This window comes from Saccopteryx bilineata, chromosome 4 (assembly GCF_036850765.1).
Source record: "Saccopteryx bilineata isolate mSacBil1 chromosome 4, mSacBil1_pri_phased_curated, whole genome shotgun sequence".
Taxonomy (NCBI): Eukaryota; Metazoa; Chordata; class Mammalia; order Chiroptera; family Emballonuridae; genus Saccopteryx; species Saccopteryx bilineata.
In genome coordinates, this window is record NC_089493.1 from 107,676,897 (window position 1) to 107,704,284 (window position 27,388).

The 27,388-nt window shown below is 39.6% G+C and overlaps 2 protein-coding genes across 7 annotated transcripts in view; one reads left to right on the top strand and one right to left on the bottom strand.

Annotated features, from left to right (window-relative positions):
• Window positions 1–5,405, bottom strand: part of LOC136336242 (uncharacterized) — a 45,045-nt gene extending 39,640 nt beyond the window's left edge. For 2 of the 5 annotated variants that reach the window (XM_066277743.1, XM_066277745.1), the window contains exon 1: window positions 5,028–5,364. In XM_066277743.1, coding sequence (XP_066133840.1) covers window positions 5,028–5,124 — 97 coding nt within the window. In that variant the 5' untranslated portion in view covers window positions 5,125–5,364. Of the gene's footprint in view, window positions 1–1,462; window positions 1,533–5,027 lie in introns of all 5 variants that reach the window. The other 3 variants (XM_066277742.1, XM_066277744.1, XM_066277746.1) reach the window with 3 other exon arrangements.
• Window positions 5,406–5,561: 156 nt separating this feature from the next.
• Window positions 5,562–27,388, top strand: part of SRP54 (signal recognition particle 54) — a 58,627-nt gene continuing 36,800 nt past the window's right edge. Inside the window, exons 1-4 of one of the 2 annotated variants that reach the window (XM_066277740.1) lie at window positions 5,562–5,796; window positions 14,366–14,476; window positions 17,340–17,431; window positions 18,477–18,561. In XM_066277740.1, coding sequence (XP_066133837.1) covers window positions 14,399–14,476; window positions 17,340–17,431; window positions 18,477–18,561 — 255 coding nt within the window. In that variant the 5' untranslated portion in view covers window positions 5,562–5,796; window positions 14,366–14,398. The remainder of the gene's footprint in view (window positions 5,797–14,365; window positions 14,477–17,339; window positions 17,432–18,476; window positions 18,562–27,388) is intronic. The other variant, XM_066277738.1, reaches the window with a different exon arrangement.

Sequence of the window (27,388 nt, forward strand, 5' to 3'; positions counted from 1 at the left end):
GCAGAAAACACACAATCAGAACAGCAAAAAGAATAAAGATTCTGGAATGACCAGAGGTGGTGCAGTACATAAAATGTCAACCTGGAATGCTGAGGTCATTGGTTTAAAACTCTGGGCTGGCCAAATTAAAGCACATACGAGAAGCAACTACTATGAGGTGATGCTGCCCATTCTTTCCCCCCTACTTCTTTCTCTCTCTCAAAAAAAAAAAAAGAATAAAGATTCTGAAAAATTGAGAGACTTTGGGGCAACTTTATACATACCAATAATGGGGATGCCAGAATGAGAACAGACAGAGCAAGGAATTGAAAACTATTTGAAAAAAATAATGAGGTGCTTTCTCTCTTTGGGGTGCATACCTGCACCTTCTCCCCCCTCCTTTTACCCCCATCATGTTTTCCTTGCCCTCTTTCTCTTAAGCTCCCGGCAGTGATTTTCAACCTTTTTTTTTTCATGGCACAAACACACACTAATTACTAAGGTCAGTGCCCCTGACTAAATACAACCATTTTCATCTCATGGCACAAATAGTTACTAAAGAAGAAGAGGTCAGGGCCCCTTTATCTTTAGTAATTAGTTTGTGAGTGCGTGAGAAACAAAGGTTGAAAATCACTGCTCTAAAGGACCCCAGAAGACTTGCAACCAGCAGAGCGATGAGCAGCAGCGACTCATCCCTAGTTAACCCTCTGAACCTGTCTCCAACTTTCTTCCTGCACAGCCAATGAATTCCTTTACTTGCTGCAAAAAAAAACAACAAACAAACGTAACAACAACAAAAAATAACCCCAAAACTTCCCTAACCTGATAAAGGAAATAGACATACAAGTCCAGAAAGCACAGAGGGTCCCAAACAAGATAAACCCAAAGAGGCTCACACCAAAACACATCATAATTAAAATGCAAAAGGTTAAAGACAAAGAGAGAATTTTAAAAGCAGCAAGAGAAAAGGAGTTAGCTACTTACAAAGGAGTGCCCATAAGACTGTCAGACGATTTAACAGAAATTTTGCAGGTCAGAAGAGAGTGGCAAGAAGTATTCAAAGTGATGAAAAGCAAGGATCTAAAACCGAGATTACTCTACCCACCAAAACTATCATTTATTTTAGAGTTGAAGGATAGATAAAGAGCTTCCCAGACAAGAAAAAGCTAAAGGTGCTCATCACCAACAAACTAGTATTACAAGAAACGTTAAAGGGACTTCTTTAAGGAGAAAAAAGATAAAAAATATGAATAAAATGACAATAACTACCTATCTATCAACAATTACTTAAACTGTAAATGGATTAAATGCTCTAATCAAAAGACAAAGTTTGGCTGAATGGATAACAAAACAAGACCCTTATATGTGCTTTCTGCAAGAGACTCACTTCTGATCAAAAGACACACTGACTGAAAGTAAAGATATTTAGTCGGAAACAGATTTCATAAAAATGGAAAGAAATAAAAAAGCTGGGTAGACTGACCTGTGGTGGCGCAGTGGATAAAGTGTTGACCTGGAATGCTGAGGTTGCCCATTTGAAACCCTGGGCTTGCCTGGTCAAGGCACATAAAAGCAATTAGTACGAGTTGATGCTTCTTGCTCCTCCCTTTCTCTCTATAAAATCAACAAAATCTTAAAAAACATATGGGGTAGCAATACTTATACTAGACAAAATGGACTTTAAAATAAAGACTATAACAAGAAATAAACAAAGACCCAGTATTCCACTTCTGAGTATTTATCCAAAGAAACCCCAAACACTAAATTGAAAAAACATATGCATGCATATGTTCACTGCAATGTTATTTACAATAGCCAAAATATGGAAGCAACAAACATGTCCATCAATAGATAAATGGATAAAGATGTGGTACCTATATACAGTGGAGTATGTATGACTCAGCTATAAAGAATGCTATCATGCCCGACTAGTGCTGGCGCAGTGGATTGAACTTTGGCACAGGATGCTGAGGGCCCCAGTTCAAAACCCTGAGGTTGTCAGCTAGAGTGCAGGCTCATAGGCTTGAGCACAGGCTCACCAGCTTGAGTGCAGGATTATCGACATAAGCCCAAGGCCGCTGGCTTGAACAAGGGTCACTGGCTCAGCTGGAGCCTCTCGGTCAAGGCACATATGAGAAGCAACTATGAGAGATTCAACTATGAGTTGATGATGGGCGTCTACGGCCATACTACCCTGAACGCGCCCGATCTCGTCAACTATGAGTTGATGTTTTTCATCTCTCTCCTCCCCCTCTCCCTTCTTGTCTCAAAAAAATAAAATAAAATGAATGTCATGCCACCTATAATATAACATATTGTGTAAATGAAATAAGACCAAAAAAACACCATATGATTTCACTTATACGTGGAACCTAAAAAACAAAATAAATGAACAAGCAGGACAGAAATAGACTGATACAAAGAACACTTTTAACAGTTGCCAGGTGAAAAGGGGGTGGGGGTATAGGTGGAAAGGGGGTGAGAGTCTAGGTGGAAAGGGAGTGGGGGTGTAAGTGAAAAGGTGAAGGGATTAGGAAGAACAAATTGGTAGCTGCACAATAGTCATGGGGAGGTAAAGGAAAGCACTGAGAATATAATCAATAATATTGTAATAACTACGCATGGTGCCAGATGGGTACCAGAGTTATTAAGGTGATCACTTTGTAAGTTATATAATGGTCTAATAACTGGGTTGTATACCTGAAATTAATACAATGTATGTCAACTGTAATTGAAAAATTTTTTTTAAATTACTTTAAAATATTCATGTTAAAAAATATTCTTCAGAAACTCAGGTAGTTTTCTAAATTTTTTAACAAGCTGCTTGAACTTCTCTGACTACAAGGTCTGCTGGAGAAAGGCAGTCAAAGTGAGTTTTTAAAAAGTAAATAGGTCCTGGCCGGTTGGCTCAGCGGTAGAGCGTTGGCCCAGCTTGTGGAAGTCCCAGGTTCAATTCCTGGTCAGGGCACACAGGAGAAGTGCCCATCTGCTTCTCCATCCTTTCCCCTCTTCTTCTTCTCTATCTCTCTCTTCCCCTCCTGCAGCCAAGGCTCCACTGGAGCAAAGATGGCCCAGGCGCTGAGGATGGTCCCATGGCCTCCACCTCAGACACTAGAATGGCTCCAGCTGCAACTGAGTAACACCCCAGATGGGCAGAGCATCGCCCCTGGTGGGCGTGCCGGGTGGATCACAGTTGGGTGCATGCAGGAGTCTGTCTGACTGCCTCCTGGCTTCTAACTTCGGAAAAATACCCAAAAAAAAGGTAAAAATATATTTGTTAGCCAGTGAAACTGGATCTTGTTTACAAAATGATCTTCCAAAACATGTTTTGAAATTTTCCTGATTTTGAAAAATGGAGTCTCATTTGATGCCTTCAAAACTGGAGATTTAGATTACAAAAGATTCCAAAGAACTGAAATCATGAGAGCCAAGATTTCTTTTTTTTTAGAATATTGCAATTGCCAGAACCAGGCAGTAGGTGGCTTTTTTTTTTGTAGGCACTCAGGGCTTTTGGAATTAAATATCTTGTGTTTGGGAATGTAGAAAGAAACCAAATGGAAAATGGCACTGTTTTATAAACAATGTGGCTATTTTGAATAAAACTGGCAATACAGGGTGTAAATGAAGTGACAGGAGATTCAGGATATCTTGGAAATTCCTATCTTGAATCTTTTTTTTTTCTTTTTTTCCATTTTTCTGAAGCTGGAAACGGGGAGGCAGTCAGACAGACTCCCGCATGCGCCCGACCAAGATTCACCTGGCATGCCCACCAGGGGGCGATGCCCTGCCCCTCTGGGGTGTCGCTCTGTTGCGTCCAGAGCCATTCTAGCGCCTGAGGCAGAGGCCACAGGGGCCGTCTTTGCTCCAATGGAGCCTTGGCTGCGGGAGGGGAAGAGAGAGACAGAGAAGAAGGAGAGGGGGAGGGGTGGAGAAGCAAATGGGCGCCTCTCCTGTGTGCCCTGGCCGGGAATCGAACCCGGGACTCCTGCACGCCAGGCCGACGCTCTACCGCTGAGCCAACCGGTCAGGGCCTATCTTGAATCTTGCATTTGTGAATAAATATGAAGCTAAGCCTCTAGTTTTCTCTCTTTCCCAGTTTTAACCTTATTATCAGATATTCAAGTTAATTTTAATTTGGCATTTTATCTAAAACGATCCTTTCAAATGTGTAATAATAATAATAATAATAACAGTAATATTTACTCGAACATCACACAGAAAATTCCAGGAAGAAGTCAGAGTTGGAAGTCTAAAATTGGGAGTCATTAGCAAACAGGTATATTTCACGTCATTAGTCTGGATGAAAATAAACATGGGAATCAACGTTTAGAGGTATAGAGTCATAGTATGCTTTGGCATAGTTCTCAAACAAGCAGTATTCTATATATTTTCTTGTGTCTTCATTAGGCTTTACTTTGCCTAATAGATCTACCTCACTGTTCAATAACTACCTAATTATCACATCTCCTCGATTCTAACTTGTGCTTTTTAACATTACTGTTACTAATTTTATTAAGTTTAAAAATCAAAGTCTTTTCCCCTTTTTTCTCTCTCCCTCACCCCATAATTTTTTTTTTTTTTTATTAAATCAATGGTCCATATTGCAACTGAGAAAATAAACTTACTAACTACAGGTGATTTTGCCTGCAGGGTAAAAGTTTCCAGCTCTACAGCCCAAAATTTCCCTTGCAAAGTGCTTTTTTCAGATAGTACCCTACTGGTTATCACAAGTTTGTGGGAGTAATGGGGGGAGGGACACAGGGCTAGCCTTGCCTTCAGAAAATGGGTTAGGCACAAGGAATCCCTAGCGGCTTGTCTGAAGTCTGCAGCGCCACCACAACCCAGAGACTGCATTTACTTAATCGTCGCGCACCTTGTCCTAAATTGGCCTCTGAATCTGGCAAGGTTTGAGATGTGCCTCCCTCAACGTCCCCCGTAGCAGAGTAAAGACCCCATGGGAGGTCTCTGGCCTCACTCAAAGCCTCCAAAGTCAGTGCCCATAGCATATCCATGACCCCAACCGCCTGCCTCTGGCTCTGGTCGCTTACTGGTGGTTCGCATCCACTCGAGCAGCGGTGGGAGGTCTGCTGGAGCCGTGGTGCGAAGTAGTTCCAGTATAGCTCGCCGCGCGGAGCAGAATTCCATGTTTCACCAAACAGCTCTGGCGGACGGCCGCGGTGCGCAGGCGCAAGCAGAGGCTGGTCGAGACACCTGATCAGACGTGGGTGGAACCCGCCTTCCTAGGCTGTGAAGGAACTACGCCCCGCCCCTTCTTGGAGTTATCACTCAGGAGCTCACCGGGAATCAGGACACTTAACCGCACACTTATCTCTCTTCAGTCCTCTCAGCTGGTGGTGCTTAGCTTCATTTGTTTTTAAGGCGTCTCTTCCGAGGCAGGATTTCTTTTCTGAGGTCGCCTCTTATCTTATCATTGTTATTGCCGTGGCTGTTGAGCGATAGAAAACGAACGTCAAAAGTCAGCCGAAGCAAAGAACCACCTCAATATACTCTTGAACTGAAACAACACTGCGGATGCCCCGGAAGCGGAAGTGCATCCTCTTCATGAAAGGCTGGTCTACGCGGACTGGTGACGTTTCCTCATTGGGCGGAAGGCTCAGTGGCAGTCGTCGATCTTCCAGCTGGTGGGAGTTGGCGACGCGGTGCTGGGTTCTGGGACCCTCGTTTATATAGTTTGGAAAGTCGGTTTGTGGCGTCGCACTGTCTGGTCCCGCTTTCTTCTGATTCTTCCCACGGCGTGGGACCTCGCGGAGGACTCCCTGGCCCTGTTGGGCCACGGCCGTACCGGTGCCTTTTGCGGTAAGTCTGCTTTTTCGAGCCCCAGACTACGGACTGGCAACTAGCAGCAGCCCCAACCTTGAATAGGTGGTGGAGACTCCGGAGAGAGTCGACTTTCCTGGCCACTTGTTGTCGTTACCGACACGAAAGTGCTCTGGCCCTTTTTCATCTCATGACCCCTCATCGGAAGTTTTACGAAAAGATGTGCTGTGACTCTTTTAAGTTGACTTCGTATTTACCCGAGCCAAATTACATGTGCAGATCAGGAACTGCCTATTCATGTAATTTGGCTCGGGTAAATACTATATGAAGTCAAAAGGGTCACAGCTTGTGCTAACATATTGTCCTGCATATAGTAAGCGTTCAGGAAATAAATAAGGGATATCAGTTCAGTGTCAATGATAACTTAAGATGTACTGAGGGCTCTCTGTAGCATTTGACACTACTACCCATTCATTTCTTGAAACTCTTTACCCTATTGGCTTTCTTGATGCTGTTCTTACCAAGTTTTTTCATATGCTTAATTCAACAAAATATTTACCCATTCTTAGTTCTAATGATACAGAAGTGAATGACGCAAACCTTGCCGTTGAAGAGCTAACAGTACGGTGAAAGAGAAGCACAAACATAACACTCTACCTAGATGAGTAATAAGAAACTAATAAGGTGTAAAGAGCCATGAGAGCTGTGGGAATACAGATAAGAACTACAGGTGATTTATGACCCTGACTGAGCAAAGTTGCAATTCCAGTCTAGCCTCAGTTTCCTCATCAACTTAATACATTTATTAAGAGGATGAAAGATCAGAGGATATTGATAGAGGAGGAGATTGTACATGTATGGGGACAGGGGTATATGGAAACTACATTTTGCTCAATTTTGCTGTGAACCTAAAACTGCTCTAAAAGTAATGTTTATTAATTAAAAATTTAAAAAGAAAGATACAGGGATTGAAAGATTAGGTAACACATTTGGTGCATTGCCTACAGTATAGAAGTGGTGGTCCCAAAGTGGAGGGGAAATATTTCCCTGAAACCTCTTTACCTTGATTTTTTGAAAAAATTAGTATTTTCTAACTTAATATAGTATATGCAAAGCATCTTCAAGTACTGTGTCCAACTGATTACTCCTTTAACTCCAGCTATCTGGACATTACAATACTGCCACTGGAATATATCAATAGTAAGATAATCATAAGCAGTAGCTTTTTTTTTTTGTATTTTAAATTGATTTCGTGTGTGTGTGTGTGTGTGTGTGTGTGTGTGTGTGTGACAGACAGAGAGAGGGACAGATAGGGACAGACAGGAAGGGGGAGAGATGAGAAGCATCAGTTCTTCGTTGTGGCACCTTAGTTGTTCATTGACCGCTTTCTCATATGTTCCTTGACCAGGGGCTAGAGCAAAGTGAGTGACCCTTTGCTGAAGCCAGTGACCTTGGGCACAAGTCAGCGACCTTTGGGCTCAAGCTGACCATGTGGTCATGTCTGTGATTCCATGCTCAAGCCAGTGACCCCGTGCTCAAGCTGGATGAGCCGGCGCTCAAGCTGGCGACTCTGGGGTTTCAAACCTGGGCCCTCTGCGTCCCAGTCTGACACTGTAGCCACTGCGCCACCCCCGGTTAGGCAGATTGCTTTCCTTTTTTATGCCTTTGGAGAAGGAAGCGGAATTAGTAAAAAGCTTCTATCTCTTTGATTGTTCTTAGTCTTAGTTGGTTCTCTCCTTTTAGTTGGCCCTTGGCCATTGCTATAATCCAAATGGTCTTCCACAAATTCTTCTGGAGATTTCTATGGCTTCCATGGCATTATCCTTGTATGCCAACCATTTTCAGATCTTTTACTCTAACTTCTGTCTCTGAGTGACTTGGTTCTTTAGTTCCACATACTTGAGGTCCAAAACCAAATTCCTTACCCTCACCTTCTTTTTTCCATTATTATGTCTTATATACAAAATGTAACTGCAATGTCCAGAGTATGTTACTATAATCAGGATGTAGTACAAGGATTGATCTTGGTCCAAGTCACATGCTCTTCTAACAGGATTCTGACAGGAGTTGCAGAGTGAGGTGATGGAAACAGGCTCAAGTTTGGGGTTCCCTAAATAAGGCAAGCACAGAGCCAAGTACCATACTTACCTGCTGCTACAGTGTGAAGTACTGGGAAGAGCTGAATTTTGGAGCCTGACAGATTTGGATTCAAAGCCCAGCTCTGCTACATGCTGGCTGTGTTAATTTGGGTAAATTACTTAATCTCTGTGAGCCTCACTTTCCTCATCTGCAAATGGAGATAATACCATTATCATTATAGTTACCCTGATGGGCTGTTGTGAGGATTAAATGAAAACATGTATAAAACTATCTGTAAGTGCCTACTATATTTATTAACTGTTAACTTCTCTTCATGAAAGAAACCACTGACTCAATACTATCTGAAGTATGACTAAACTGGAAATTTTCTGAATAATACTACTAAAGTGCCAGTCTCATTACCCAGTAACCACCCCTGGAATCTTTAACATTTAGCACCACGTTATATGTACGTGATTATTCAATAGAACCTGGATGTTCAAAAAGCCACTTTACATAAGCAATAATAAATATTCCTGCCAGAACCTTGCTTGATCTGAGATTATACAAACAGATCCTTGCATGACTGGTGGTGGTGCAGTGGATAGAGTATCGATCTGGCATGCTGAGGTCCCAGGTTTGAAACCTGAAGGTCACTGGCTTGAATGTGGACTCATCCACAGGATTGAGTGTGGGATCATTGACATGATCCCAGGGTCGCTGGCTTAAAGCCCAAGGTCACTGGACTGAGCCCAAGGTCGCTAGCTTAAACAAGGGATCACTGGCTCAGCTTGAGCACTACCTCCTCCCACTCCTCAACTCCCAATCCCCAACCCTACTCCATACATGTGTGAGAAGCAGTCAAAAAACTAAAGTGCTACAACTATGAGTTGGCACTTCTCGTCTCTCTCCTTTCCTGTCTCTCTCAATCTTTCTCCCTCCCTCTCTCTCACTAAAAAAACAGCTGTTAGAAAACATTATTTGTCATCTCTGGATGGTAAATGCTAGAAAATTTTATTTTCCTAGCTATATCTTTTCTTAATTTCCAAATTTTTTGCACTGACTAGGTTATTTTTATGTCAAGGGGGAAGTTACCTATTTTTCAAATTGCTCCTTGTGAAAACTAGAGTGATATTGTATTAGAGGTTCAGGTGGAGTTGCCACTTGTATTCATTTAGTTATACATTCATTAAACACCTCCTATGTGCTCCAGGAATTGTTCGAGCATGAGAAAAGTTCTAACTCCAAATCAACGAATTACATCAACTTAATACAGATAAGACTCTGTTAATGCCAAAAGGTAAATTACACATAGCATCACCAATGACTTGCTGTCTTAATTTTGCACCAACAGTTATATTTAGTTATGTCAACAAGTCTCATAAATTACTTCTTCATTAAAGTAATTGTTTTCAGCACTGTCCATTGGTGCAGTGGATAGAGCTTCGTCTTGGAGCATGCTGAGGTTGCTGACTCAATTCTAGGGTGTCTGGCTCTATTCTAAGGGCACTGGTTAGGGCATGTATGAGAAGCAGTCAGTGGGTGCACAACTAAGTGGAACAGTGAGTTAATGTTCCCTCCTCCCTCCCTCCCTCCTTCCCTCTCCCTCCCTCTTTTCCTTTCTTCCTTCCTTCTTCCCTTTTACCCTCCCTCTCCCCCTCTCCCCCTTTCTCCCTTTCTCCCTTTCTCCCTTCTCTTTCAAATCAATAGGAATAAAAAAATTGTTTTCAAATTTTAAAACTCATTTTAATAGTAAAAAAAATCACTGCAACACTTCATAGTTTAATAGCAGAAAAGGTGTACCAAAAATTCAATTAGCAATAGAATAACTCAAAAGCACTGGTAATCACTTAATTTTTATTATTACTGATTTTAGAGAGAGAGGAAAGAAGAGGAAGAGAGAGAGGAATATCAACTTGTTGTTCAACTTATTTATGCATTCATTGGTTGAGTATGTGCCCTGACCCAAGATCAAAAGCAACTTTGGTATAGCGGGACAAAGCAGTAATTCCTAGTGTGTTTTTGAGTTTTGACCCCTTATTTCTGTTTGTTGTTTCTGTACAATAATTCCTTATCTTTCCAACTGCCCCATCTGAATACAGATTTCTAGTATACACTGTGAAATTATAGTATACACTGTTTTACTTCCAGAAATCTAATTTTTAGTTAGCCTAGAGAATTTTGAGTGAGTATGCTTGAATTATAAATTACCCAATTTGAGATATAGGGTTAGCTATTAACATTATAAAAGATGTTTTGTATTTTAGTGTGCATATTAGAACAAGGTGAAGTTAATTTTTAAAACTTTGGTTGAAAAAAAATGTTTTTTAGGGAAATTCTGAAAAGTTATAATAAGTAATAGAAAATAAATATTAATTATATTATCAGTTACTTAGTAATTTATTTTTTTAAATTACAGTTGACATACAATATTATATTAGTTTCAGAGATACAACATAGTATGATTTTCAAATAATGGCAAATGAGTGTTAATTGGACAGTATCAGTTACCTAGGTCATTGAGTTTCTTTTGAATTGTCATGTTGCCTTCATTTGTTTATTTTAGTGGTCTTTGAGAAATATTTGTAAGGCCTGTTATGCCTGTTCCCTAGTCTTGCTTTTCCCCTAAAGTTTTAAGTACATCATTGATTATAAAGTTCATTTTTACTAAGGGCTTTTTATAGCTTCATCTTTATTTTGAAATATCCCCTAATTTTTGTGAGCAGTATATATATATAATAGATAAAGCAGTGAGCTCACAGAAGAGAGCAGAAGAGGCAATAATACCTGGCTGCATGCAGCTTACATTTCAGTTGGGACATATAGACCACATACAATATAGGTAAATCATGTGTTTACTTATGATTGATAAATTGATAATAGAACAGTGAGAAAAAATAAAGTGTCAGGAATTTGCAATTTTAAACAAGCGATTAGGGAAGGTCTTATTAAGAAGTGGAGAGCATCTGAATTTGAGGGAGGGAGCTTTATTTCCCACTATTACTTAAGCCTGAGATGGAAATGATGGAAATGTGCATCATTAACAGCAAGGTCAGTGTGATTACAATCTGTGTGTGTGTGTGTGTGTGTGTGTGTGTTTCGGAGTGCCTCATAGTCCATTCATTCTAAGGACTCCCTCTGCATGAAATGGGATGTTGAGGGGTTTTTTTGTTTGTTTTGTTTTGTGACAGAGACAGAGACAGAAAGAGGGACAGACAGGCAGGAAGGAAGAGAGATGAGAAGCATCAGTTCTTTGTTGCATCTCCTTAGTTGTTCATTGATTGCTTTCTCATATGTGCCTTGATTGGGGGAGATACTCTAGCAGAGCAAGTGATCCCTTGCTCAAGCCAGCAACCTTGGGCTGTAAGCCAGTGGCCTTGGGTTTCAAGCCAGCGACCTTTGGGCTCAAGCCAGCGACCATGGGGTTGTATCTATGATCCCACGCTCAAGCTGGTGAACCCGTGCTCAAGCTGGAGATCTCAGGGTTTTGAATCTGGGTTGTCTGCGTCCCAGTCCAACACTCTATCCACTGTGCAACCACCTGGTCTGGCATGTTGTTGAGGTTTTGAGCAGAATTCTAACACCAGAGTTTTCAGAAACACATCCTTGGAAATTGCAGAGTATAAATACTGTATAAATAGAAGATATTAAATATTATTATTCCTCTACTGAAGTGCAAGTTTTTAAAATCAGGCAAATATATTTAAATATATGCTGCCAGTAAGCACTTAGATAAAAAAAAATGTGTTGGGAAACTTCATGGGAGATTTTTTTAATTTAAAAGAGCTAGTCAAGATGGGAAGATAGGTTTATTTTTAAGAGTTAACTAGTATAGCTTTTTAAAATGGAGGATGATCTATTATGACCTGATCTTTAAAAAAGTTAATTGTGGTGTCATAATTAAGATTATGTCACTCCTGATATTGCAGTGGTAAAGGAGATGAACTGAAACATCTGAATTTTATTTCTTAACATATGTTTACTTGTGCCATAATAATGTAGTATAATGTCTATGGAATAAGAAATAAAAAGTTATACATCTTTTCTATGATGCAGTTGCTCTTTCAAGTTAGGTAACCATGTAATTGTAAAAAATTTATGGTAAGAACATTTCTTTTTCAATTCCATCACTTGTTGGTAGTAACTTTTCAGTTCTGAATTATGAAATTTTACCTGAGTGGAAGGGTATTGTTTAATTTAGAGTTCAGCCTGAAATGTCTTTGCCAGTGATTGGCCCTTGCGTGTGCTTTCCCTTTCTTATGTGACTTTCAAAAGTGACTCCCTGTATCACTCCACTTTCTCTGTGTTCAATCAGTCAGCTCTTCAGCTCTTTTTTTCTCTCCTGTTTCTCTTATTTTTAATCTGTATACTGTATAGATAGGATCTTGTTGAGATAATTTTTGTTGACTAGATTAGCTTGGAAGAGTTATCAAAACAATTGCTTTGAACAATGAACTTTTCTGACAATATTGCTATATTGAAAATTGGTATTTCTTTATTTTCTTTCTTTCTTTATTTTTTTTTTTTCTTTATTTTTAAGTGAGGGCAGGGGAGATAGATAGACTCTTGAATGTGCCCCACCGGGATCTACCTGGCAACCCCCATCTAGGGACAATGCTCAAATCAACTGAACTATCTTCAGCACCAGAGGATGATGCTCGGACCAAACGAGCTATCATTAGCACCCAAAGCCAACACTCGACTCAATCGAGCCACCGACTGCTGTAGGGAAAGAGAGACTGAAGGAGGAGAGGGAAGGGGAAGGAAGCAGGTGGTCACTTCTCTTGTGTGCCCTGGCTGGTAATTAAACCCAGAACATCCATATGCTTGGCCAATGCTGAATCCACTGAGCCAGCTGGCCAGGGCCGACAATATTTCTTAACCAGGATTTTAGAGCTTTTTGCAACCTGTATTTCCTTTGAACTGTAGAGCTCTCTGTCCTGATCAGAATGTTTTATTTACTGTCCCCCAAATAATAATCTATAAGTACAGTGCCTACGTAAGGTATGAGTATGTTCCAAACTTTTCCATGTCTCCATTTCTACTTGTTCTATTTCACCTTCTTTAAATTCACTTTGTCTTCTTCTCCACCTCTGTGAATTCTACCCATATTTCATGATCAAATTCATATTCATCCTTTCAGTAAAGCCTATTATGAGTGTTGTGCCTGTTTTTCCTTTCCTTGAATGTTTACAGAAATAATCAGTCATTGGCAGTTCACCATAAACTTTTATTGCTAGCTTTGATTTAGTACTTCACTGGTATTAGTTAAGGCTCTCCAGAGAAACAGACCCACAAAGATGTGGGTCTGTCTGTGCACACATATAAAATGAGCTTTATTGTGAGGAATTGGCTCATGTGATCATGGAGGTTTATAGTCCCAAGATCAACAGGGTGAGTCAGGAAGATGGAGACTCGGGAGCTGAGCTGATGATGTAGGTCCAGTCTAAAGGCTGGCAGGCTTGAGGCTTAGGAAGAGCTGATGTTTTAGTTTGAGTCTGAAGAGAGGAAAAAGCTAATGTCCCAGTTTGAAGACAGTCAGGCTAGAGGAATTCTCTCTTACTATTCTGCTGTTCATTCATATGCCTTGTCTTGCCAGCTAGGAGATAAGCAACTTGAGCGTAAGGTCTGTAAATTGTGTTTGCTTGTTTACTATCCATGAGTCTTTGCATCCTGACTTAACGTGTAGTAGGTACATCCACATACTTTATAAAACCGTAACATTTTAGAGCTGGGAAGAGCCTTTGCGGTTTAGAATTTGGGGAATTAAGAATAGCTTTAAAATAGGGAGGTTAATAATATATCACCTTTCTTGGTTGTTAGAAGAATAAAATGAGATAATGTGTGTGAAAAGTTTAAGTAACTTACTGAATAAAACTTTCTTTTGGCTTAGATCATGAATCAAAATAGTTTTTAAGAAGTCCTTCAGACCTGTGGTGGCGCAGTGGATAAAGCTTCGACCTGGAACGCTGAGGTCGCTGGTTCAAAACCCTGGGCTTGCCTGGTCAAGGCACATATGGGAGTTGATGCTTTCTGCTCCTCCCTTCTTTCTCTCTCTCTCTCTCTCTCTCTCTCTCCTCTCTAAAATGAATAAATAAAGTTTAAAAAAAAAAGTCCTTCAATTTGGTAATATTTTTGGGTGGAAAATTTATCTTCTTCTTTTTCTTTCTCTTTTCATTTAAAAATGTACATGCTATATCAGTTACTCATACAAGTGTGTCCAAAATGAGGACAGATTTAATTTGAGTTCATGTCATTATTTCCTCTAAACATATTATCTGACATGTTGAATTTACTGATTGATATAGAATATTCCAATTGGGAATTCAAATATAAGGCGTTATAACCAGGTGGCTGCTTTAGCTTTGGACCTGACTATTGGAACTGCAGGTTGAGGCTATAGAAGTTGAAATGACAGTATCTAAACACCAAAGTACTTTTATTTGAACTTGAATACTCTTCTTTAGAAGTCTATAATTTTGGGAACTGGTGTTGATTGTTTTCAATTAACTTTTTTTCCCATTCTTAGATTTTCTTGTGATCACATCTTAAAACCTTCAAGATGGTACTAGCAGACCTTGGAAGAAAAATAACATCAGCATTACGCTCATTGAGCAATGCCACTATTATCAATGAAGAGGTATGTAAAATATGTGAAATATATATTATTGAAGGTCATCACTAGCATTGGGGAGATGGATTATTAGTAATCTCTGTTTATATTTATCTTAATGTTCATTTAATATATGTAGATAAACTATAAAATGAATATACTAGATAGTGTTTTTTATTAAGTTTGACTGTCTTATTATTAATTTCAACTTTCTATAAAGAATTACAACAGAACAAAACCTTAACTGAAATGTAAAAACGACATACATTTTATATTTTGAAAATGGCTTAGATCTGGAAATTTATTTTTGCTTTTTTTCTTGACATAGGCCTGAACTTTCAGTATCCTTCTTGTTTCTTTTTGGTTAGGCATGTGTGTACCTGACCTTTCCTCCTCAACTTTTATTTAGCATCTTTTCATAAAGCCAATATTTTCATCTTGGCTACTTTACTTTTTCTGAAGTCCTCATTCCATTTTTTTTGGAGATTTTGTAACTGACTCCTTGTATGGTATATGAAAAACTCTTCTTCTTGGCTTTATTGTTTTAAGATTTTTTTTTTTCTGTATTTTTCTGAAGCCGGAAACAGGGAGAGACAGTCAGACAGACTCCCACATGCGCCCGACCGGGATCCACCCGGCACGCCCACCAGGGGGCGACACTCTGCCCACCAGGGGGCGATGCTCTGCCCCTCCGGGGCGTCGCTCTGTTGCAACCAGAGCCACTCTAGCGCCTGGGGCAGAGGCCAAGGAGCCATCCCCAGCGCCCGGGTCATCTTTGCTCCAGTGGAGCCTCGGCTGCGGGAGGGGAAGAGAGAGACAGAGAAGAAGGAGAGGGGGAGGGGTGGAGAAGCAGATGGGCGCTTCTCCTGTGTGCCCTGGCCGGGAATCGAACCCGGGACTTCTGCATGCCAGGCCGATGCTCTACCACTTGTTTTAAGATTTTTTTCTCCCATTTTCCACCCCACACATTGTATTTTAATGGTTTGTCAATTGAAAAAAGATTATAATTCACAAGAATACTTTCTACATATTTTGTGGTACCAATGGAAAAGTACTAAACTTGGTTTTGGAAGATCTTGTTTAACATCCTATTTAGTAGATGTGTGATAAAAATTTGGGCAAGTCAACTTCAGATTCCTTAATGTATAAAATGAGAAAATAGCATTTACCTTACAAGATGGCTTTAAAAATCAAATGTAATAATAGGTTAAAAGTGTTTTCTAACTTGGAGCTTTAAAATAATTATAATATAGAATTTGATATCAACACAGTAAGCTAATGGAATTAAATAATTTTTGGGCCATCTTTGAGCTCAGCTGGTTCAGAATCTCATTTAATAGCAACAGAAAGTCAGTTTCACGTGTTTATTTGTTGGAAGAACCAGGATTAGAATCTTTTCTCTAATTCCTCATCCAGAACTTTTTCTTTTTCTTTCTTTTTTTTTTTTTTTTTTTGAGACCGAGAGTCAGAGAGAGGGATAGATAGGGACAGACAGATAGGAACATAGAGAGATGGGAAGCATCAATCATTAGTTTTTTGTTGTGACACCTTAGTTGTTCATTGATTGCTTTCTCATATGTGCCTTGACTGTGGGGCTACAGCAGACCGAGTAACCCCTTGCTCAAGCCAGCGACCTTGGGTCCAAGCTGGTGAGCTTTGCTCTAACCAGATGAGCCCGTGCTCAAGCTGGCGACCTCGGGGTCTCAAACCTGGGTCCTCTGCATCCCAGTCCGACGCTCTATCCACTACGCCACCGCCTAGTCAGGCCAGAACTTTTTCTAATAATCATTATTAAATATAAAATCATAACTTAAACCATGGGTTAGTCTTTAGAATGTGGAGTAAATAAAACAGCAGCTTTCTTGACAGTTTTCCCTGTTGTGTAACTCTTAATGCTGTTTGTGATTATCGTAGTGAAAAAAAGAAACTAGGAGAAGAGGGAGGGTGTGTGAAGTAGACTAACAGCTGTTGCTTAAATTGGTAGCTTCTCTGTTCTTGGTGCTGCTAGGGGATTAACAAGGAGAAATCTTTCTAATGAAAGATCAGCTCCATTTTTATCAAATCCCTTTAATGAGGGATAGAGAAATATGATAAGCCTCTTAGGACGTATGAAGTTGAAGAAGAGAGTTCATTCAAGAAGTATTTGAGGGCCTACATTTTTGTAGACATTTTTGCTGGCAGCAGGGATAGAGGAGTGAAAAAAACAGACTAAAATTCCTGCCCACATGGAGCTTGCACACTAGTGTGTAAATACTTATTTACATGAGTAGCAAAAGTCTCATCTTTTTTTTTTATATATAATTTTATTTTTTTAATGGGGTGACATCTCATCTTATTTTAAGACCTTAACAGTTCATGATCTTTTAATCATAGTGCCTTGCCACTCAAATACAAGATGATAGTGAGTTATTAGTGAGGATAGTTTCTTTTCACTTTGTTCCTCTGCTCGGAATGTTTGAAATAGTAGGACTCTTAGGTTGGACTGGGTCATTTTACTTGTTACATTTTCCTCCGTGGTAGTCCCGTTCAGCAGATATTATACATATAAAGTATTGTGTATCAGCAACAGGAGGTGTTCAGTGACAGAAAACTTCAATGGCAACAGTACTGTGTAGTAACTTTCTTTGACTTGTGTATTGTCTTTATTATTACTTTAGGAATAAAACTGTAATTAATACTTAGTTGAGTAAAACTAAACAAAATGTCTTATTTTGACAAGATGATTAGACATTTAATAAGATGATCTCTCTAAGGCTAATAAAAACTTTTTGACCCCCCAATAATGTGATATAAGTATTGTTTTTATTAAACTATGGCATTATATGGTGACAACCATTGTTTTTATATATGATTGAAATAATACACTGTCTTAATTTTATTTTTTTGGTAGGTATTAAATGCTATGCTAAAAGAAGTATGTACTGCACTACTGGAAGCAGATGTTAATATTAAACTAGTGAAGCAACTAAGAGAAAATGTAAAGTAAGTTCAATTAATTAGGTAATAAAATAAGCAAAACTAAATTTCATTTACTGGGATGAAGAATCAACTAGAAAAGTCTGTTATATCATGAAACGTTCCTGCTATACAGTACTGGGAAAGAATAGAGCTCATATGTTAGAAGATTGTGTATATAGTATGTTTTCATAATGACTGTTCAAAGAATAAACTACATGTGGCTTTCATTTAATTATGGATTTCCTTCTGCTTTTTATACTGCTCACAAAAATTAGGTGATATTTCAAAAATGAATATGAAGCGATAAAGTATCCCCTAATTTTTGTGAGCAGTGTACTATATTTGGATGGATTCAGTCATATACTACAGTATTTTAATATAAAAACCTTTTAACAGTTCAGTTTTTTTATAGAAAAGTGGCACCATTTTATCCTCCTTAGGCTTAAGATGGCATTAATCATTTTCTTTTATTACTGAAGAATTGTTTTTTGTTTGCCTTTTGGTTTCTATGTCCAATTGGAATGAAGGAATAAATAATGTGTGTGGTCTCAGTAATGGTGTTTATTGGGAGGGACACTGACTCGAGCAGGGCACATTGAATAATGTAGGTGACTCAGTTACCTGCTTGAATCTTAGCCCTTGTCATGTTCAGGTCGTCCCTCCTTTTTACATTAGCAAACTGGGTAATAAATGTAGAACTACTAGCATTTAAGTATTTAGGACTAGAGTAAAATAGTCTTACTTTCTTCTAGGTATAAAGATATCTAAAGTATATATGCTGCAAGAAAAATAAGTAAAATTAATACTTTGCAGTGATGTGAAGACAAATTAATATTTAGATTAAAAAAAAGAGCCTTGTAAAACTAATCAAAGTCTTACATGTAATATTTCATGGTCAATTCTTTATGGTCTCGGCTTTTGAATCTGCAGTAATTATATGCATGTTAATTAGAAGGCTATTAATATGAATGATTGAGTATTCTTAACATTCTTTGGGACAGAAGCTTCCTTTTTAGAGTGTTTTAACTGGCTTTTCTCCCTCCTGCTCCCAAATACCGTCATCATGAAGGTCTGCTATTGATCTTGAAGAGATGGCATCTGGTCTTAACAAAAGAAAAATGATTCAGCATGCTGTATTTAAAGAACTCGTGAAGGTAAAAGTATATCAAGATTCTGCCTATGATTCTCTATAGACTCAATGGGTAAAAATACATTTAGCACTATAAACAGGAATACTATTTCAGAATACTTTTTATGTTTTTATAGACTGCTCATATATATGAAAAATATTGAGTATTAACTTTTCTAAAGTGGCCCACTTTTATTATAGAATTTTCTTTTTTTTTTTTTTTTTTTGTATTTTTCTGAAGTTGGAAATGGGAAGGCAGTCAGACTCCCGCATGCACCCAACCGGGATCCACCTGGCATGCCCACCAGGGGGCGGTGCTCTGTTGCTACCAGGGCCATTCTAGCGCCTGAGGCAGAGGCTATGGAGCCATCCTCAGTGCCTGGGCCAACTTTGCTCCAGTGGAGCCTCGGCTGCGGGAAGGGAAGAGAGAGACAGAGAGGAAGGAGAGGAGGAGGGGTGGAGAAGCAGATGAGCGCTTCTCCTGTGTGCCCTGGCTGGGAATCGAACCCGGGACTCCTGCACGCCAGGCCGATGCTCTACCACTGAGCCAACTGGCCAGGGCCCTTTTCTTCATTTTTATTGATTGATTTTAGAGAGAGTGGAAGGGAGCGAGAGAGAGAAGATAAACATTAATTTGTCGTTTCACTTATTTGTGTGCCCGTTGGTTGATTCTTGTGTGTGCCCTGGCCAAGGTTTGAACTCGCAATTTTGACATATTGAGATGACTCTGATTTGCCTATTGCGATGTCCTACTTTTGTACAGAAAATCAAATATTCTTTTCTACACTCTTTGTGTACAGAATTCCCTTTGAAACAAGGCCAAATACCTCAACTCTTGCTTAGGTTATGAAAAATTTTGAATTAAATGTTATTTTGTATGTAGTAAATATAACCTATTACCCTGTCTCACCTTAGAAGTGATATTGCTGCTGCTGTCATGAATGTTATGGTGAAGATCTTTAGAGCTTTAAAAATACGTATGGGTCTAATGGTAGGGGAAAAGAAGGAACTTTCTTTAAGAGCAACAGATATCTGCTCGTGATCTCCTAGTATTTTTCCCTATGTTGTGTAATTAGTTTCATTTACTCCTTTGGTTCCTACAGAGCTGAATAGTAAAAAATGTTAGTTACCTTGGATGGCTATGTCATTTCACTTTTGTCTTATAGACTAGTTAATCAAAAAGGAAATTCAGAGATGAAAGAAATCAGAGAATTGATCCAGTCTTACTTTTCTCAGTTTGCAGTTGCAAAAAAGTCAGCTAGGCAGGGCAGCCCCAGATCTTTCTGATCTTTAAATTCTTGTATAGGACTGCTCACACTATTTCCAGATTGCTTTTTATTTAGCACTTGAGGTGGTGACCACAAGGTGAGTAAAAATTGTTATTTTTAGGGGTTGGCATCTATAGGCAATTCGGGAGCATTAAGTGCTTTGTTAAGAAGCATTTATGGAGTATCTGCTTTATTCTAAGCAGTGTGCTGAATGCTGCTAATAACAGAGATGCATAAGATTGGTCCTTGTACTCAGAAGCTTATGTTCCAGAGCAGTGGTATACAAGTAAGCTCAAACTGTTTTCACAATAACATGAAGACATTATTTGCCTTTTTTGTCTCTTACTGTGTTGATATTTGCACTGATGGTGCAGAAGCAATTATGAGTAAAACTGCTGCGTAAAACTCCGTAGCGTGAATCAAAGCAGTGGTACCAAATTATATCAGTACTAGTAGTCATTGTTCTCTTTACATTCTTTTTTATTTTTCCTGTGGCAGAGACAGAGAGTCAGAGCGAGGGACAGTCAGGAAGGGAGAGAGATGAGAAGCATCTGTTCTTCATTGCGGAACCTTAGTTGTTCATTGATTGCGTTCTCATATGTGCCTTGACCTGGGGACTACAGCAGACCGAGTGACCCCTTGCTTGAGCCAGCGACCTTGGGCTCCAGCTGATGAGCTTTGCTCAAACCAGATGAACCCACGCTCAAGCTGGCGACCTCAGGGGTCTCGAACCTGGGTTCTCCACATCCCAGTCCGACGCTCTGTCCACTGCACCACCACCTGGTCAGGCTCATTGTTCTCTTTACTACTATACACTTGCAGTTTAAAAAGAAAACCAGTTTTAGGCCCTGGCTGATTGGCTCAGTGGTAGAGCGTCAGCCTGGCGTGCAGGAGTCTCGGGTTCAATTCCTGGCCAGGGCACACAGGAGAAGCGCCCATCTGCTTCTCCACCCCTCCCCCCTCCTTCCTCTCTGTCTCTCTCTTCCCCAAGGCTCCACTGGAGCACAGTTTGCCCAGGCGCTGAGGATGGCTCTGTGGCCTCTGCCTCAGGCGCTGGAATGACTGACTGCGGCAGAGCGATGCCTCAAGATGGGCAGAGCATTACCCCCTGGTGGGCATGCCGAGTGGATCCCAGTCGGGCGCATGCTGGGCGCATGCAGGAGTCTGTCTGCCTCCCTGTTTCTAGCTTTGAAAAAATACAAAAAACAAACAAAAAACCAGTTTCACTTGAAATGTCCTTGATGGAGTAATAAAAATTATTACTTATATTAAATCTTGACCCTTGAGTATACAAGCTTTTATGTGTTGAAATGGGAAATATGCAGAAGCCCTTTTGCTGTATACTGATATTTGATGGCTGTCTTGAGGAAAGCACATGTGTGATTGATTGTAAGACACTCTTTTCTTAGATCACCATTTTTATGTGAATGAACAACAAACATAATCTGTGGTAATTCAGATTGGGCATCTGGCAGATATTTTCTCTGAAGTAAATAAAGTGAGCTTTCTTACTCACTTTTTTTTAAGTATCGAGGCAAATAACCAACAATATTGTGGCCAGTGATAAAATTCAAACTTTCAAATGAAAAAAATTTGATTCTATACCATGAGTTTGACAGTGTTCTAATATTTACCTTTCTGATCAGATCAGTATCAATTTAATAAATAAAAAATAGCCTGACCAAGTGGTAGTGCAGTGGATAGACTGGGATGCAGAGGACCCAGGTTTGAAACCCTGAGGTCGCTGGCTTGAGCGCAGGCTCATCCAGCTTGAGCGCAGGGTCACTGGCTTGAGCCCAAGATCACTGGCTTGAGCAAAGGGTCATTTGGTCTGCTGTAGCCCTCCAGTCAAGGCACATATGAGAAAGCAATCAATGAACAACTAAAGAGCTGCAACAAAGAATTGATGCTTCTCATCTCTCTCCCTTCCTGTCGGCCTGTCCCTGTCTATCCCTCTCTCTGTCTCTGTCACAAAAATATATAAATAAATAGATAAATAAAAATTACTTGGTGTTGTATAGTGAATATAAACCCCAATATTCTCAAAATGACTAATGTATGATGTTACAAAATCATGCACCAGCATAAGATCCATGCTAAGCACAAGGTGCAATAACGGATTTTAATGTAGTAGAGCAGTGATTTTCAACCAGTGTGCCACACAGAATTTTTAAAACGTACAATTCCTATTTAGTGAGGAATAACTTATCTCTTTGTCCATAGATTGTCAAATAAAAAAATGACAACAGCCAACACAGTAGCCATCTGGTGTGAATGAATCAAAATTAAATCTGCAAAAAATAATATTTTGTGGTGTGCCACAGAATTTAAGTAATTAGTTTGTGTGCCATGAAATGAAAAAGGCTAAAAGTCACTATAATAGAGTATGAAAGTTTGTATAGTTCCAGAGTCTACATTTTAGCTTTTACAAACTACAATGATTATAAAGGTGTCCTGAGACTAAAAAGTTCATTACTGCTATTGTAGATTGCAGCTGGAAAAGGAGATTTATAAAATAATAATTCAATAAAATTCATATATTTCAAATATTAGGTTAATAGAGAGCTGGTTCGGCCATGAGATACAGAGAATAGAGGTAAATGTAGGGTAGCAGTGTTCTGAAAGGATCCAGGAGGGAGGAGAGTGGCTTTATGTTTAAGACAGATTTTGCCTATTTCAGAAATTCGCTTAATACTGGGCCTATGCCTGGGAAAGAAATAGAAAAATTTGTATTCTCCCCCCCCCCCACCACGTGGCTTTTCTTGAAATTCAGTATCAGTGGTCCCTCGTCTATCACAGGGGTTAGGTTCCAGAATTCCCCGTGATAGGCGAAAATCTGCAAAGTAGTGACCTTATATTTATTTTATTATATATATTTTAAGGCTTTATAAACCGTCCCCACACTCTTATCAACCTCTCCCACACTGTTATTAACCTTTCCCACACTCTTATAAACACTTCCTTAAACACTTTCTATACTCTTAACCTACATAATTTTAACAACATACAAAATTCTATATGGGTACTCACCAGTGAATACTAATATATTTTAATTAATTTTTTTATTGTTTTCAGTTTTTTAGGCTAGAAAATGATTATTTTACTGCAAAAATAATTTTAAAAGTAAATATATAAAAGTACCTATATACTGCAAAATCCTGCAATATAGCAAAAAATTCGCGATACAAAATTAGATATATACAATTTTAAAATCCACGGTACAGTAAGACTGCGAAAAGTGAACTGTGATATGGTGAGGGACCATAATAAAGTGAACTGTAATATGGATTATGTCACTTTTATGGTATCCTTTAGCATGGGCTTGGCAAACTTTCTCTTACAGACTCAGATTTGATAGTTTAGGCTTTGTGGGCCATATGGTTTTTTATCTTTCTTTCCCTCCTTTTCCTTTCCCTTTCCTTTTCCCTTCCCTTTCCTTTTCCCTTTCCCTTCCCCTTTCCCTTTCCCTTTCCCTTTCCCTTTCCCTTTCCCTTTCCCTTTCCTCAAAAGCCTATCATACATAGTAAGTGGGAAAAAGTCGAAAAGATTACCAGTATCCATGTGGTTTCTGTTGCAGCTACTCAGTCCTGCTGTTGTAGCACAAAAGCAGTTAACTGAATGGACCAGGTGGACAAGGCTATGTTCCATTAAACCCCCCACTCTTTTTTTCCTGTCAGAAACAGAGAGAGGGATAGTGGAGACAGATAGATAGGAAGGGAGAGAGAAGAGAAGCATCAATTCTTCGTTGTGGTTCCTTAGTTGTTTATTGATTGCTTTCTCATATGTTCCTTGACCATGGGGCTACAGGAAACTGAGTGACCCCTTGCTCAAGCCAGTGATCTTGGGCTCAAGCTGGTGAGCCTTGCTCAAACCAGATGAGCCCGCACTCAATCCGGCAACCTCAGGGTTTCAAATCTGGGTCCTCCATGTCCCAATCCGACGCTCTATCCACTGCATCACTGCCTGGTCAGGCCCATTAAACTTTTTTAGACACATAGTTTGCCTACCTAGGACATTCACTACTGTTATGGCTTTATTATCATCTGGAGATACATGTTTTAATCTCTAAACAATTGACGTGCAAATTAGTTACTTTTTAAATGAACTTTAAAAATGCCTAATGCTTGCTTGGGGACTACCTTAATTTTCCACTGACATTATAAAATTGTTGATTATTTTTTTACTAACACTAATAAATTTTTAGAACAGTAGGTCTTTGACAATGGAGAATTTGACACTTGACTGACCTAGAAAATCTTTCACATGTAATTTGTAGTTTTACTCATACATAAACATTATGTCACATTAAACATCAATATAGGGGGTATCTCAATTTTGTAACCATTAGCCACAAGTGGTTATTTGAGCACTTTAGTATAAGGTCTACTGGAAAGTTCTGTCCGTTTTTGGAATAAAACAAAATACAAATTTTTCTTACCATCAATAAACTTTATTAAATAATATAATTGCCATTATTATTAATGATTTCTTGCCAGCGTGAGGGCAGTTTGTATATCCCATTTTTGAAAAATGTTTTATCTTTTGATGCGAAAAATTGAACCAGTGCTTGATTGATATCTTCTTCATTTTTGAATTTTTTGCCCTTCAAAAAATTTTGTAAGGACAAAAACAAGTGATAGAGGGTTCTAAGTCCAGGGAATATGGTGGATGCAACAGACATGCTTCTGTAGCATTTCTTTCTTGTTGAAATTTGTAAAAATTACAGTGGCTTAAATGAACTTTATCAGTAGCCATGGGTACACTATCGCTTCACACATAAGTCTAATGTGAATAAACTTTGTTTTAGTTAATTTGTTACGTCAGTATGTATACATTAAGTGATAAAAATAGGCACACATGCGCCAAATAAACATGTGTTTACATGTCGAAACTTGTGATAGGAACGGACAGAACTTTCCGGTAGACCTTATAATATGGCAAGTCCAAACTTAGATATGCTCTAAGTATGAATAAAATACATGTCAAGTTGAAGACCTAGTATGGGAAAAAGGAATATAAAATAATCTTATTTTTTAAATGTAGGTTGTGTGTTGTAATGTTAATATTTTGAGTGTATTGGGTTAAATAAAATATTAAGAGAGTAATGGCGGAGTAGGAAGCGATACCGATAAATCTCCCCCAAAACTCAACAAGATCTTCAACCAGAAACAGAAAAACCTATCGTTGGAGCCTCCAGATGTTTCGCAATACACCCGAAGGTATGATTGAGTGAAAAATTGGCTAAATATATAACCAAACCCCGAAGGAAATAGGGAGTAAGAAATGCTCCGCCTTCCTCACTAACTTAAACAGGGCGGCTTTCTCTGGGATCCGTGAATATAGAAACTAAAGGGGGCAAAGGGGGTGAATAGATCCAGGCCGCGACACAAACGGCCGAACCAGGCTGTGGCATGAAGATCCAAGCTGAGGAAAAACTGATCGTGTGGCAACCCGGGCAATACAAGCTAACACTCGCGCCAAACCCAAACAAAGTAAGACAAGCGGGGCAGCCATTTTACCCGATCTCCTGGTTGGCGCGTGCAGATAGTGGGCGAGATATTTCTTCCTAAGCCCCGGGAGTGGGTGCCCGTGTTACCCCAGAGAGAGGCAGAATCAGAGGCCTTTGTGTGGGCCGAAAGCGGAATCTCTGGGCAGCCCCAGCGCCCTGGGAAAGGCGCGCACGGGAGGGAGCAAGAACTAATTCCAACGGTGGAACTTTTCCGTGCTGGTAGGGGATTCACTCAGAGGGAAACGCGGCCGGCCTGCGCGCGCAGATAGTGAGCGAGAAATTCCTCTGAGTGCCTCACAGTGCGCACCCGTGTTATCGCACAGAGGGGCAGAGTCAGGGGCCTTTGTGTGGGCCAAAGCGGAATCTCGGGCCACCCCAGCACCTTGCAAAAGCTGCGCACGGGGACGGAACAAGAGCCAATTCCAATGCAGGAACTTTTCCATGAGGTTGCGGGTTTCACTCAGAGCGTGAGACTGCCGGCCGGATATCCTGGTCTGCGCGCGCAGATAGTGAGCGAGAGTTTCCTTCAAGCGCCCCGGAAGTGGCGCCCGCCTGTGTTACCGGACAGAGTGGTAGAGCCAGAGGTCTTTGAGTGGGCGGAAACCCCGCCTGATTATGCTAGCAGCTCTGACTGACTAAGCCTTACCCAGAGCCCTGTGCTGAGTGGAAATAGAGTGGGGAGTTGCCAGCTCTTTGAGCCTCTTACTATCCAGGCAGAGACAGCAGCAACCCCATAGCTGGATTATCAGGCTACTAATTGAGGAAGGAAAGACTAGGAGAAAGGCTCCAGGAACACGGACTCTCTCAATGTCTGAGCCTATAAATGCTAATGAGCCTCGACTGCCAATGGGACTAAAGCACAATACATGACATCGCCATAGAGACTTATCAACTGCAAACCTCTACCTGAGCGTGCCAAAGGGGCAGAACCTGGGTACAGAGTCACCGACCAGGAAGACGGAGAGAAAAGAAAAAGCAAGAACATAACCTCTCAAAATCAAGAATAATCTGCAGACTTTATAACCTATCCCATTTTATTATATTGGTTCATTTGTTTCTCTTATCTTCATTCTTGATATTTTTTTTTCCTCCTCCAATTTGGCCGATTAACTCTCTGCCGGTCTTACTCTCTCCTCTCCTTGAACTACACTACCCATAAGTGTTATATCTCCCATTTTCTCTCCTCTTCCTTTCTCTCTATGAGGGTTGCACTCCAAAACCATTAACTCTCTCTCTCTCTCTCCTCTTTTTTCTTTTTTCTTCTTTTAGTGGTTCCCTCTTTTTTTCTCTCTCTCTCTTTTCTCCCTCTATATTAGTTTCTTCCTTTCTCCTTTACATCTCCTCTCATTCAAACCTCAATAACAAACAAATTATCTTATCTGGGACTGAAACTTATGTTTGTGGCATTTTGGGGGGTTTTTACTTCACCTTTTTAACTCACTAGCAGTGCTCCCATCCCTGGCTCTCCATTTTATCTACTTCTTGTTCCACTAAATACAATAGTAATTTTTTAATTTGTCCCCCCATTTTTCTGTTTTCCTCTTCTTCCTCTCATCATAACTCTTAGTCAACCAACACCTAAAAGCAAATCATTTTATTCTTGACCCAAATTTTTTCCTTATTTGCTTTTTGTGGGTCCATACTCCCTTCTTTTTTCTTTTTTTTTTTTTTTTTGCCCCTTTATTACTTTTCCCCAATTCAGGCCCTCCATTACAGGCATTGTTTGTTATAATTCACAGTTCACCACAAGATTTTCTCAAGAAAGAGGAAAGAGGAGAGGAGAGGAAAAAAGGAGGGGGGGAATAATTTCCTTTTTTTAAAATTTTTATTTTATTTTTATTTCATTATTAATTTTTTTTAAAAAAACAACTCTTCGATTTTTTATTTTTTTTAACTTTTTATTCTTTATTAAATCTCATTAATACTATCAACAAAACCACCCTCAGATGCCATTAAGGAAGAGAAAATCGAATATCATGGATACAAAAGAAAGAGAGGTAACACAGCTAGATGAGGAAAAATCTATGGAGAAAAAAATTTAATATATTGGAAACCTTGGAGCTAAATGACAGAGA